Source organism: Palaemon carinicauda, chromosome 5, assembly GCF_036898095.1.
Source record: "Palaemon carinicauda isolate YSFRI2023 chromosome 5, ASM3689809v2, whole genome shotgun sequence".
Classification (NCBI taxonomy): domain Eukaryota; kingdom Metazoa; phylum Arthropoda; class Malacostraca; order Decapoda; family Palaemonidae; genus Palaemon; species Palaemon carinicauda.
In genome coordinates this window covers 115909992-115924195 of record NC_090729.1, presented here as the reverse complement: position 1 = coordinate 115924195, position 14204 = coordinate 115909992, and the positions used below count along the sequence as shown (strand labels likewise).

The 14204-nt window shown below is 37.1% G+C and overlaps 1 protein-coding gene across 7 annotated transcripts in view; it reads left to right on the top strand.

Moving 5' to 3' along the window:
• Positions 1 to 14204, top strand: part of LOC137641423 (mucolipin-3-like) — a 120017-nt gene that overhangs the window by 81354 nt on the left and 24459 nt on the right. For all 7 annotated transcript variants that reach the window (XM_068373954.1, XM_068373959.1, XM_068373958.1 and 4 more), the window contains 4 exons: positions 3922 to 4035; positions 5553 to 5675; positions 13178 to 13384; positions 13928 to 14073. In XM_068373954.1, coding sequence (XP_068230055.1) covers positions 3922 to 4035; positions 5553 to 5675; positions 13178 to 13384; positions 13928 to 14073 — 590 coding nt within the window. The remainder of the gene's footprint in view (positions 1 to 3921; positions 4036 to 5552; positions 5676 to 13177; positions 13385 to 13927; positions 14074 to 14204) is intronic.

The window sequence follows — 14204 nt, the reverse complement described above, 5'->3', positions numbered from 1 at the left end:
AGTGAAGAAGAGCGGAATGAGTTTTGGAATGAATTAACTAGGTGTGTAGAAGGACTGGGTAGAAGGAATTATGTAGTTGTTATGGGTGACTTAAATGCTAGAGTGGGTGCTGGAGAGGTAGAAGGTGTCATTGGGAAGTATGGCGTACCAGGTGAAAATGAGAGTGGTGAGAGACTGGTAGATATGTGTGTTGAACAAGAGATGGTAATAAGTGCTAGCTTTTTTATGAAGAAAGATAAAAATAAGTATACATGGGTAAGAGTGGCAAATGGAAGAGTAGTAGAAAGGGCATTAATGGATTATGTGTTGATAACTAAAAGAATGTTTGGAAGATTGAAAGACGTGCACGTGTTTAGGGGTATGGCTAACGGTATGTCTGATCATTTTTTGGTGGAAGGAAAATTGGTTGTAGCAAAAGAGTGGGGGAATAGAGTAGGTGGATGTAAAAGGGAGCTAGTGAGGGTTGAAGAGCTAATAAAACCTGGGGTAAAAAGTAAATATCAGGAAAGGTTGAAAATGGCATATGACGAGGTGAGAGTAAGAGAAACTGGTAATTTAGAGGAGGAGTGGAAGTTAGCAAAAGAAAATTTTGTTGGGATTGCAAGTGATGTATGTGGCAAGAAGGTTGTTGGAGGCAGCATGAGGAAGGGCAGTGAATGGTGGAATGAAGGAGTGAAGGTAAAAGTGGAAGAGAAAAAGAGGGCTTTTGAAGAATGGCTGCAGGGTAATAGTATAGAGAAGTATGAAAAATATAGAGAGAAAAAGGTGGAAGTAAAGCGCAAGGTACGTGAGGCAAAGAGGGCAGCTGACCTGAGGTGGGGTCAGGGACTGGGTCAGTCATATGAAGAGAATAAGAAGAAGTTTTGGAAAGAAGTGAAGAGAGTAAGAAAGGCCGGCACAAGAATTGAAGAGACAGTGAAAGATGGAAATGGAAGGTTGTTAAAAGGAGAGGAGGCAAGGAAAAGGTGGGCGGAATATTTTGAAAGTTTGCTGAATGTTGAGGATAATAGGGAGGCAGAGATAATTGCTGTTCCAGGTGTTGAGGTGCCAGTGATGGGAGATGAGAATGAGAGAGAGATTACAATAGAGGAAGTGAGGAGAGCACTAGATGAAACGAGAGTAGGAAAAGCATCTGGTATGGATGGTGTGAAAGCTGAGATGTTGAAGGAAGGGGGTGTGACTGTAATTGAATGGTTGGTGAGATTGTTTAATGTGTGTTTTGTGTTGTCAATGGTACCAGTAGATTGGGTCTGTGCATGTATTGTACCACTATATAAGGGTAAGGGAGATGTGCATGAGTGTTGTAATTCAAGAGGTATTAGTTTGTTGAGTGTAGTTGGAAAAGTGTATGGTAGAGTACTGATTAATAGGATTAAGGATAAAACAGAGAATGCAATCTGGGAAGTACAGGGGGGTTTTAGAAGAGGTAGGGGTTGTATGAATCAGATTTTTACAGTTAGGCAGATATGCGAGAAATATTTAGCAAAAGGTAAGGAGGTGTATGTTGCGTTTATGGATCTGGAGAAAGCATATGATAGAGTTGATAGGGAAGCAATGTGAAATGTGATGAGGTTATATGGAGTTGGTGGAAGGTTGTTGCAAGCAGTGAAAAGTTTCTACAAAGGTAGTAAAGCATGTGTTAGAATAGGAAATGAAGTGAGAGATTGGTTTCCGGTGAGAGTGGGGCTGAGACAGGGATGTGTGATGTCGCCGTGGTTGTTTAACTTGTATGTTGATGGAGTGGTGAGAGAGGTGAATGCTCGAGTGCTTGGACGAGGATTAAAACTGGTAGACGAGAATGATCATGAATGGGAGGTAAATCAGTTGTTGTTTGCGGATGATACTGTACTGGTAGCAGACACAGAAGAGAAGCTTGACCGACTAGTGACAGAATTTGGAAGGGTGTGTGAGAGAAGGAAGTTGAGAGTTAATGTGGGTAAGAGTAAGGTTATGAGATGTACGAGAAGGGAAGGTGGTGCAAGGTTGAATGTCATGTTGAATGGAGAGTTACTTGAGGAGGTGGATCAGTTTAAGTACTTGGGGTCTGTTGTTGCAGCAAATGGTGGAGTGGAAGCAGATGTACGTCAGAGAGTGAATGAAGGTTGCAAAGTGTTGGGGGCAGTTAAGGGAGTAGTAAAAAATAGAGGGTTGGGCATGAATGTAAAGAGAGTTCTATATGAGAAAGTGATTGTACCAACTGTGATGTATGGATCGGAGTTGTGGGGAATGAAAGTGATGGAGAGACAGAAATTGAATGTGTTTGAGATGAAGTGTCTGAGGAGTATGGCTGGTGTATCTCGAGTAGATAGGGTCAGGAACGAGGTGGTGAGGGTGAGAACGGGTGTAAGAAATGAGTTAGCGGCTAGAGTGGATATGAATGTGTTGAGGTGGTTTGGCCATGTTGAGAGAATGGAGAATGGCTGTCTGCTAAAGAAGGTGATGAATGCAAGAGTTGATGGGAGAAGTACAAGAGGAAGGCCAAGGTTTGGGTGGATGGATGGTGTGAAGAAAGCTCTGGGTGATAGGAGGATAGATGTGAGAGAGGCAAGAGAGCGTGCTAGAAATAGGAATGAATGGCGAGCGATTGTGACGCAGTTCCGGTAGGCCCTGCTGCTTCCTCCGGTGCCTTAGATGACCGCGGAGGTAGCAGCAGCAGTAGGGGACTCAGCAGTATGAAGCTTCATCTGTGGTGGAAATGTGGGAGGTTGGGCTGTGGCACCCTAGCAGTACCAGCTGAACTCGGCTGAGTCCCTGGTTAGGCTGGAGGAACATAGAGAGTAGAGGTCCCCTTTTTTGTTTTGTTCTTGTTGATGTCGGCTACCCCCCAAAATTGGGGGAAGTGCCTTTGGTATATGGATATGGATGTTTGACATTATGAATACACAACTAGTGCATGTTTTAGGCTGCTGTACCTTAAATTCTAAGACAAGTGTGCCAAGTCAGTGTAATAGTGGTCTCTATCTGCTAGGAAACACTGTCAAGGTGTCCCCTCTAAGCTTTGTTTTACTACAAGATATCCATAATGTTAAGTATAGAAATCATGTTTCTCATTGGTTCACATTTATTTTTGAGTTAATAAGGTGATATATCAAATGGTTGTACTATGCAAAGCAAGATGATTGCCCAGTTGTCCACTTGTTCAATACTTTTTTTTTTTTCTTTTGTTACTGTATATACATTTGTGACATACAGACCCTGGTTTTTCTATTATAAAGACCTTCAATAGCAGTGAGCATTGTGGTATGTACTTGAGTTCTATATTAGCAGATAGTTTTTTGTTCATCAGCTGCTGTTTTTTTTTTTTTTTTTTTTTTTTTTTTTACATCCTGGAGTTAGTTACCTCTATATTTCTTTCAATTGTACGTTGTGGAGTTGTAATTGCATTTATTAACTTCTAAGTAATTCTCAAGGAATACAGCATTACAGATGTGATCCTATAATTTCTTTAGTTTAAAGCTGTGCCATCGTTTGTACCAATCTCTGAAATTTAGATAGATTCTTCCTTCCAATCCCAACTTTGGAGGTTCTTTAGCAAGTTAAACCCTTATTAAAATTGGGGATAGGTCTTGGGTACTATAATGTCGTGTTGTGAATCTATTGCAAATATTTTTCAAAATTCAAATTTATTTTTCCTGCAATCACATTATAGTATTCTTAATTGAAATTTGCACCTTTTAATCTGTTGATGATAACTCGATTAAAATTGAGGTACTTACCTTGGAGGAACTAAAGTATCCATGATGCACATCCTCTGTTGCTGGCCAGCTGACAATTAACTTTATTTTTTTAATGTGGGATGAAGTGTTTTGGGAATTTTCTTGCAATGATTTTATGCTAATTTATAATTGGGTTTATAAAAGACTAAATTTTGTTGTAGTATTGAGCAGTTGTGTAGTGTAAACTAATTTTTTTTTGTTTCAGAGCTATGAAGGATTTCTGGACACTTGGAATGTTTGCTCCTTGTTTTTAGGAGTTGGAAACATGCTAGTTTGGTTTGGATTGTTACGCTATCTGGGATTCTTCAAAACTTACAATGTAAGTAATATGCAAAACATGTTATCCTTGCGATTTTAAAACGTTTACAGTTCTTATAGATATTTTTTTAAAGATTTCACTTGTCAATTATATTAATATACTGTAACTGCCAACAACGTTCATTGATCCTTGGTGTATGATGAGTTCTCAGATGTGGTGCTACTGTTGCCACTGTCTATGTGAATCTTGGATTTGCACACCTTTTTATATGTTGGACCTGTCAAACGACCCTATATTCCTACAAGGACTTGTTGCCTGCCATGCCACTGCTTTCTTTTTAGGACAAGATACGGTGTGCCCTCCTACTCGGGTAGTTACCCCCTCATTAGTACTACTTCTTTAGACCAAATGGTTATTAGCAAGAGTTTCCAGGTTGGTTGACATTTTGACTTTTTAAGGTTGATTTGGCTGTCATTGTATCTCTCCTTGTGGTCACTAGGTCTTCAGTGGGATTTCTTTTCCTTATCCCAATAAAATTTGGTTAGAGAGATATTTGTCAGGCATATATAGCACGTAACCAAACAAACGTAATTGGCGATTGGCTAGCATGGCCACTATGCTTTTGCATCTTTATTCCAGAATCCTTGTATTTGGAATCTGATCTTTCTAGGTGTTGCCCGTACTTTTCTGCAAATAGGAAATATGAAAATGTTCCCATTGCTTGAGATGGCTTCAGTAGAGTTAGGTCTCTGCACCATAGAGGAGAGCAGTTATACTACTGCTTTATATACTTGGACTTTTGAGGTCAATTTTAGATGTTTGTTGTGGAAAACTTTGGCTCTTAGATTAATGAAAGTTCATGAAGCTCTGTTCATTTTCTCTGCACATAATCATCTTACTGTATTGGAGTGTTTTGTAGTTTGTTATATTTAGTTATTGATATTTAGTAATAGGATTTTATAATTTATTGATATATTTATATATAATTACTGTTATTGGTATTAAAGGTTAATTGGAATGATAGGAATTTGCTTAAATTTTTCATATGTGATCCTTCAGGGTTACTAAAGAAGGTTCAATGGATAAGAACATAGTTATATATATAATTTCTTGCACTTCTTTTCCTAAATCAATTTACTCTGTTAGTATCCTTTCTTATACATACTTGCAAAAGATGAAAAGTGCAGGAAATAGCTGGGAAGACAGTGTGTTCCCAGAAAGCTTTAATCTACCACTTGGTATTCTCAAAATCATAGAATTCATCAAATAGTCTGGATTTGTGTACCATGATTTATATATTGAATATATTTTCTGTATAGGAACATAGAGAGGAGAGATTCCCTTTTTTTTTTTTTTTTCATTTGCTGATATCAGCTATCCCCCAAAATTGGGGTAAGTGCCTTGGTATATGTATGTAGCCTATGTATGTATATTTTTTGTATTATTGTAATGTTTGATCTGACATATTCATCTGCTTTATGATTTTTATGTTTAAAATATTTTTTTTTTTCCAAAATATTTTTTTTTCTAGACGTATAGAAAATTAAGATAATTTATTCTGGCTTGTTTTTCCACAGGTTCTGATTCTAACTGTCAAAAAGTGCATCCCCAACGTGCTTCGTTTCTCAATATGCATATTAATGGTCTTTGCTGGCTACAGCTTATGTGGTTGGTTGGTTCTTGGACCGTATCATCTCAAGGTACAGTATGTGGTTTAGCAACATGGTTTATGAATGAAATAGTTTTTAAATAGATTTAATTTCTTAAGTACAAACCTTTTCTTTAAATAATTTCACACCTTAAGAATCAACAGGTGAGAATTCAATTTAAAATCGGACCTCTGTCGATGTATATTGCAGTTATACGTCACATAGGGAAAGGGGAGAAGAATGGCATGGTTTGGAAACTTTGGTCATCTCTCGTAAACAGTGAATTGCCTATCTGTTTACAACCAAATACCTGTACCTGTAATTATTTACTTAGTTGATTGTATAGGAATTCTACAGCTGCTGGGTTCCTATTTTGGACTCCACACTTCCTTACCTCTTATTTGGGTAATTCTGGCAATCCTTTTTTCTTCCACTTTGGGTTTTATAATTTAGGATATGGGATTTTAATGTTAAGGCTGGTTTCTTGATTTTTATTTCCAAGCTGTGATCATTTGTTCAAACCATTGGGAATTAATGTATTGGATTTGCCAGTGTAGGGGTTAGAGACACCATGCACCATGAAATAGATAAACAAATTTGTGAATTTTTTTCAAGTATGTTTATCAAAAACTATGCACTGCATTACAAATTTTTACATTTAAAGAATAAGTTGAGTCAAATTAATGACCATAAAATCTTAGGCTGTGTGGGTCCCTAATCACAGCTTTCATAGACAATCTCAGAGATTTTAGATAGTAAGACATTTCCTCCAGCTGCTCACATATTTGGAGCAGTGTATGAAATTGTGCTTAACTGGCGGTAATGTGTTGCAATGAGCTCGCTGCTAGCATCTAAAATATATTTGTACCGTGAGGTGGATTTGCCTGTTCCTCAGTCCAGTTAAGATAACCTTGACTTTTTGTTTGAAGTTAAAACTTCACATATCAGGCGGGGTCTAATTTTATTTGTGAAATGGGATAAACTGAAGGCAAAGAAGAAGCTTTTATGTTTGGTATTGTTAACAAATCGGGGACAAGCGCTTCTTTTTCCATCTTGAAGTATATGACTGAATTGGTCATTACCTGTTATAGTTTGCTTGTTCATTTATGATTGGCTAGAGCATGTCTTTTGGCTGGAGCTCTTGGACTAAAAGTCTTAGCCTCCAAGTGTTGACAATTTGTTAAGGCATAGGAACTATTCAAGGTGGTTTCTTGTATTTTGTCTACCTTCCAATTGCAGTTTTTTTTCTTTTTTTGCCAATAGGAAATGTGACCATTTAAAAAGAGTGTGAAAACTAAATAGTCTAATGCAATCTCACAGCACAGGACAATGTACAGTGGAACCTCTACATACGAATTTAATCCGTTCCAGAATCAGCTTCGGATGTAGAAAATGTTCGGATGTCGAAACGAATTTTCCCATAAGAATACATTGAAATAGGATTAATCCGTGGTAGCAAAAAATGATAAATAAGAAACTGGTTTTTAGCGTCGCTTTACCTCAGAAACTCCAGCGCAGGTGTTGTTAGTCTTGCTACGCAGAGAGGAGACAGATGGGCGGTGAGGAGGTAGAGAGGTTAACTACGATAAATGTACACTACCGTAACTTATTCTAACTTACACTAAGTGAACTTAGCTCATTTTTTTTTATTTTCATATTTTATATTTTTTTTTACATTTTCTTTTTCTCTTTTTGATGATTACGTAATTTTAATCACTTTCACTCTCTACACTTAAAATTGACTGAATTTCTTTCGCTTCACTCTTTTCCGTATTCTTTGTTTCACTTTCTTCCGCTTCACTCTTTGCCGTTTTCTTCGAATCACTTACATCCTCTTCATCACGAGTTTGCTTCGCAGTTTTTTAAAGAAATTATCGATAGATAATTGCTTGGTACGGCTTTTCAGAATGTTTCGAAAGTGAGTTAGGCAAACATCATCGAACTGCAAAACTACACGACAAACCTGCAATTTCTTTTGATGGTATTTGTCGATGAAGTCGACCACGTCTTGATATTTTCCTAACACCTCTTTTATATGCGCCGAACCCAACTCATGTTCTACCTCCTCGTCATCACTCATGTGCTCAGACATAGCATGGAGTTCCTTGAGCTCATCCGTGGTAAGTTCGTCGTGATGTTCGGCGACGAGTTCCGTAACGTCATCTGCGTCGACCTCCAGACCCATGGACTTGCCAAGGGAGGCAGTTTCCTCTACGGCTTCCGCTGCACCCACCACGGGATCAGGTTCGGGGTCAAAACCTTCGAAATCTCGGGAAGAAACTGCATCAGGCCTCAGCTTCTTCCAGGTAGAATTGAGGGTCCGTCGAGTTAATCCCACCCAAGCCTGATCTATGACCTTCAAGCAGTGCACGATGTTGAAGTGGCTCCTCCAAAATTCACGCAAAGTTAAGTTGGTGCTTTGCGTGACATTAAAGCAGTGCTTAAATAAGTGCTTGGTGTACAGCTTCTTAAAATTAGAGATGACTTGGCTGGTCCATGGGCTGGAGGATAGAGGTGGTATTCGGTGGAAGATACAGCACCTTTATGAAGATATCATCTTCAAGTCCGGGGGGGTGAGCGGGTGCATTGTCAAGGCATAGCAGGCACTTTAAAGGCAATTTCTGTTCATGAAGATACTTCTTCACAGAAGGGCTGAAAACTTGGTTAACCCATTGCACAAAGAATTGCCTAGTGACCCAGGCCTTCGAGTTGGATCGCCAGAAAACATGAAGCTGATCCTTATCGACGTTGTGTGCCTTAAAGGCCCTAGGGTTCTCTGAATGGTAAACCAGTAAGGGCTTGACTTTTAAAGTCCCCGCTAGCGTTGGCACATAGGGCAAGAGTCAACCGATCCTTCATTGGCTTATACCCAGGCAATTTCTTCTCTTCGGCGGTGATGTAGGTTCGACTCAGCATCTTCCAAAACAGCCTGGTTTCATCACAGTTGAACACTTGCTGCTCTACGTAGCCTTCTTCCTGCACGATCTTTTCGAAGTGCTTGACAAAGTCAGCTGCAGCCTTTGTGTCCGCACTAGCAGCCTCTCCATGGCAAACAATTGAATGAATCCCGGACCGTTTCTTAAATTTCTCGAACCAGCCACGAGATGCCTTGAAATCATCTGAGGAAGGCTCGGTTGAACTCTCCCCAGCATCACCCCCAGAGCTCTCCTCCTTCAAGTCCGTAAAGATGGTGTGCGCCTTCTCGCAAATGACACTCGGTGATGGTGTCGCCAACGATCTCTCTGTCCTTGATCCTCGTTCCATCTCTTCTATGATAGGGCTATGGCTTTTACAAATTATGGTGATCCCCTTAGAAGGTTTCACTACTTTAATAGCTTCCTTTTGTTTAAGGATTGTCGAGATCGTCGACATATTACGGCCATACTATTTAGCAATTTCACTCATGCGGACGCCACGCTCATGTTTTTCAATAATTTCCTGCTTAACTTCTAAAGAAAGCATTTCCTTCTTCCTTTTCTCACCACTACCACTACCACTGGCAAAACTAAGCTTTTTAGGACCTATACTTTACGTAAATTACCGTTAAAGGATGCACGTAAAAAATCACGATTAAAACCGAATGAATGATTTAAAGTTTTCAGAGCTGAACGCACAGAGCACAACCGCAAGAAGCTGACGAGCAGAGGACTGACCCAAGCCGCGCTAATTGAGGGCCCCTCCGAGGTCGAAGTGCTGCCTTCTATCGCCGGAAATAAAAAACACTTCAGGTGCAATGAGCACCGACTACGAGTACGAGTATTGTTTACTTCGGGTATCGAAAAAAACATTCGGGTGTAGAGTAGGAACGTGTTCGAATTGTACTTCGCGTGTAGAAAATTTCGGATACAACCATACAACCGGTACGACGAAAATTTCTTACTTTGTGTGTCGAAATAAAATTCGGGTGTAGGGTAAAAAATTTGCTCGAATTTTACTTCGGATGTTGGAAAATTCGGATGTAGATACGTTCGTGTGTAGAGGTTCCACTGTATTTCCTTTAGCTTTTTAAAATTTAATCTCAAAGTCTTAACTAAATCTATTCAATCTTTAAAGAAAACAGGTAACCTAGCTATTTAAGTTTCATTTGGATTTCTAAATATCCAACACCATTCTTTGACTACCAACGGTACATGGCTTTATGAATCTTCATGAATAGCGTCATATTCAGGAAATTGGAATTAATCTTTTTTATGGAAGTGGTATTCTTTGAAAATTATTTTCCATTTGATTCATGAATTTGGATTGACACTGAGAAATTACAGTTTATGAAGTTGGATTGGCATAGAGCAGTAATGAGAAATTTGATTTTTCTCATTCCTGTTTTCCCGAGGCTAAACTATCTAGTTTAGCTTTTTGCTCTTGTGAAATTAAAACACAGTTGATGATGGATATTGATGCTTATGGAGTTGGAGACCCAAATGGTATTTTTCTTTTGGTTTTATTTAGACGTGATTTTTAGCTCCTCAAGTTATCCATCATTTTCTGCAAGTTAGCAAGAAGAGGATCTTGTAGCCCTTGTTGAATTGGTAATGTTACTTCATAATTTATGTCTGTTTGTTGTAGCTGATTAGCTGATTACCACCCAATTTCCGTATCTCCCATATTTGTAAAGTTTTTTTTATTATCTTTTGGCAAAACTTCTAAATATATATGCTGAATGTAATCATCTGTTCCCTAGTTAGCAATCAGGCTTTTATAAAGGTCTTGGAGCTTGTGCTTTGCTTCTTACAATCTCCAATGCTGTACATAAATCCATTGATTGTGGTATTTTGGAGCTTGTGCTGTGCTTCTTACAATCTCCAATGCTGTACATAAATCCCTTGATTGTGGTAAGGAAGTTAATATGATTAGCCTTGATTTTAGTGCTGCCATTGACCATGTTAATCATGAGACCCTTGTTTTCATACTCAAACAGTTGGTAGTGGCCAAGTCTTTTTTAACATCTTTATTGAATTTTTGAGTAATAGATTGCAAATTGTTGTTGTTTATGGGCTCAATAGTTAGTTTAGAAATGTGATACCTCAGGGTAGTGTTCTTAACCGATTACTTTTCATACTTTATGCATATGATACTTGGTTTGCCCTAGAAAACAAGCTCGTTGCCTATGCAGATGATGTTACTCTTTGCTTATTCTATCTGAATGTATTTCTGAGGTTGCTGAATCCCTTAATACAGATATAGCTAATATTAAAGCATGGTGCAAATTATGTGGCATGAAATTAAACTTAAACAAAACTCAAAGCATGATTGTAATAAAGTCAAGGACAGTGGCTCCTCAACATTTAAGGTATTAGCATTGATAATGTTTCTTTAACTCTGTAAAACTCTTTTGAAATTTTGTGTTATTCTGGATTTGCAAATTCACTTTTGAGGAACACAATCGGCCTGTTTCTTCCATTTTACAAAAAACCGGTTTATTGAGAAAATATTTTTAAGAATTTTAGTGATCAGTCTATTCTGAAAGTGTAATAATTCTTTAATTTTTTCCTGATTTGAGTATTGCTCTCCTGTCTGGTCTTCAGCTGCTGACTCTTGATTTTCATTTGATGGACAAGAACTTACGTTCTATGCAACTTCTTATTCCTGACTAACTAGCATTGTTAGTTTTTTATGTGTGTTGCATAAGATTTTTCATAACTGACTATTCTTTGCATTCAGATCTTCCCAAACGGTACTATCCTGTTCGTAATACTAGGTATTCAGTTAATTCTAATAGTCATGCCTTCTCTATCATAATGTGCAATTCTACATAGTATTCTAGAAGTTTTCTTTCAGCCATGACCAAATTGTGGAATGATCTTCCTAATTGAGCTGTTGAATCGGTGGAACTTCAAAAGTTTAAACATGAAAGCAAATTTTGTTGCTGAACAGGCTGACATAAGTCACTCCTAATAGTTTATAAATGAAAGATAATTTTAATGTTACTGTTCTTAAAATATTTCATTTATTATTAATTTATTTTGTAGGTTATCTCTTCATTTCCTTAACTCACTTGGTTATTTTTTTCTATTGAAGCCCTTGGGCTTATATTATCCTGGTTGCTAAGTAAACTTAAAGACCAAACATTAATGGTAGGGTTGCTATCCTAGCAATCAGTGAAGGTTATTATTATTATTATTATTATTATTATTATTATTATTATTATTAATAGCCAAGCTACAATCTTAGTTGGAAAAGCAAGATGCTATAAGCCCAGGGGCTCCAATAGGGAAAAATAGCCCAGTGAGGAAAGGAAATAAGGAAATAAATAAATGATGAGAACAAATTAACAATAAATCATTCTAAAAAAAGTAACGTCAAAACAGATATGTCATATATAAACTATCAACAACGTCAAAAACAAATATGTCATAAATAAACTATTAACAACGTCAAAAACAAATATGTCATATATAAACTATAAAGACTCGTGTCCGCCTGGTTATATCTTAAAACTTGCTGATTGGTAAAACTGCAAAGGATTAACGATAAGGACAATATTCCTTTGTCACCTAACACTCAATCTTCTAGGCCACATTTACAAATCTAGCGTGTCTTTTTCAACACAACTTATTTACTTAGGTAGGCTGAAAGTAGGACAGTTTAGCTAAAATACCTTTTTGATTACTACAATCACTGTAAAGTAGATTTATGCTGCCAGTGTACTTCACAATGTGTCCTCTTATTAGGCGTTACTTTGCTCCATTCTCCATCGTGCTCTCCTACTTTTAAGTTTTACTTGAGTGTCCAGCCGCAAAATTTTTACCCATTATACCATAGTGCTAAAATGCCACCATACTCTCTGTTGACCTAATTTCTTTAAATTCAATTGCTTTCTTGTGTAAATATTCAGTTATTTGTTCCAATGATCTGTTTAATCTTATAATTAAAACCTTTTGCCAAGATTACTCCTCCAATCCACGAGGTTTGCATGTCCCTTACTCCAGTGATAGTTGCTTTAAGATCGGGTTACTAAATATATATGAGGTTGCCCACTTCATACTAAAACTTAAGTTATTGTAGGTAATGGTTTCCACCTATAAAACAAAATTCTACATATTTTTACTCATATCACCTAGTAATCTAGTTGATGATTTCTTTTCTGGGCTCGACCTGTGTCGCCCAGTGAAATGCTCCTCTAGCACCATTTCTAAGGCATAGTTATTGCTGAATATACCAGAGAAAAAAAAAGAGATATGCATGGAACACCAGGAATAAACCTAGCTCACTCATTCTTTGAGTGTCGGTATAGAAAACTGGGGCAGGATTGAACCACGACCGTAGATCCCTCACTAATTAGACCTCTCCTTCAACATCCCCCCTCTCTACCCCTACATCTCCCCACCCCCCATCCTCATTCCTCCCAGCACCCAAAGCTTGGACCAACCAGGGCGAGGGAATCACCTAGTAATCTAGTTGATAATTACTTATTTTATACTTATATTAGGCAAGTAAAAATTTTTTGCCTCTAATTTTTATGAAGGTTAATTTTATTTGTTTACATGATCAAGTTTATGCCACTATATAATTTACGTTCTCCTTACAATTATCTATTTTATAAATTTTCTCTACAGTTTCGATCGTTTTCATCAACAATGGAATGTTTGTACAGTCTTATCAATGGTGACGACATGTTTGCAACGTTTTCGTCGACGTCCGGGAAGGATCCAGTTGTGTGGTGGTTTTCGCGCATCTACCTCTACAGTTTCATCTCTCTCTTCATTTACGTCATATTAAGTCTCTTCATTGCCATCATCATGGATGCCTATGAAACTATCAAAGTAAGGAGTATTTTGTAAAACTCCTCTTCCCAACATACCAGTTGTATCATTAATATTTAGAGTAATTATTAGTGAGGCTAAATTATTATACTTTGCAAAAAAAAATCATATTGTTCTATGCTACTTAAAGCAATGTTGAATAAGATTTGACAAATTTAACATTACATTATAGTTAAATAAATAAACAAAATTATATGCTGTAGATGGTAGTTTCATGTTATTTTTATAATGAATTGATTGTATATTTTATATTTGGGAGAATTTTTGCTAATAATAGTGAAAATTAGTTTATTTTTTAAAAAGAAATGTATTTTTGAAAGTAACGTTAAACTAAAATATCTATGATTTATATAAGTTCCATGGTCTAACCAAATAATGAAATGATTTAATCTTATATTGCACTTGATTGCAGTTACAGAATAGCCTATACTTTAATGCTACAAGGGAAAAAATGTATCAGGCCATGTCTAATAACAGAAAATAAAAATTTTCTGCATTAAATTTAAAGGAAAACTAAATATTTTTGATATTTGTCATTTTCAGAAATACTATAGGAAAGGATTTCCAACAACTGACTTGATGAAATTTATCAATGAATGTACTGAAGAACCTTCAAGTGGTATCTTCAATGATGAAGGCGAGCAAACTATCCACGATTTAATCAATTCTTTGTGCTGTTGTGGCCACAAGTAAGTGAATCGTGATATTGTGCTAACTTAGATCGTGCGTTATGATTAGGAAAAATCATAATTGTTTACAAAAGCTTCTGCTTATTCATGGTTATTTCAAATATTTTTTTTTTATTGTACAGTATTACCTT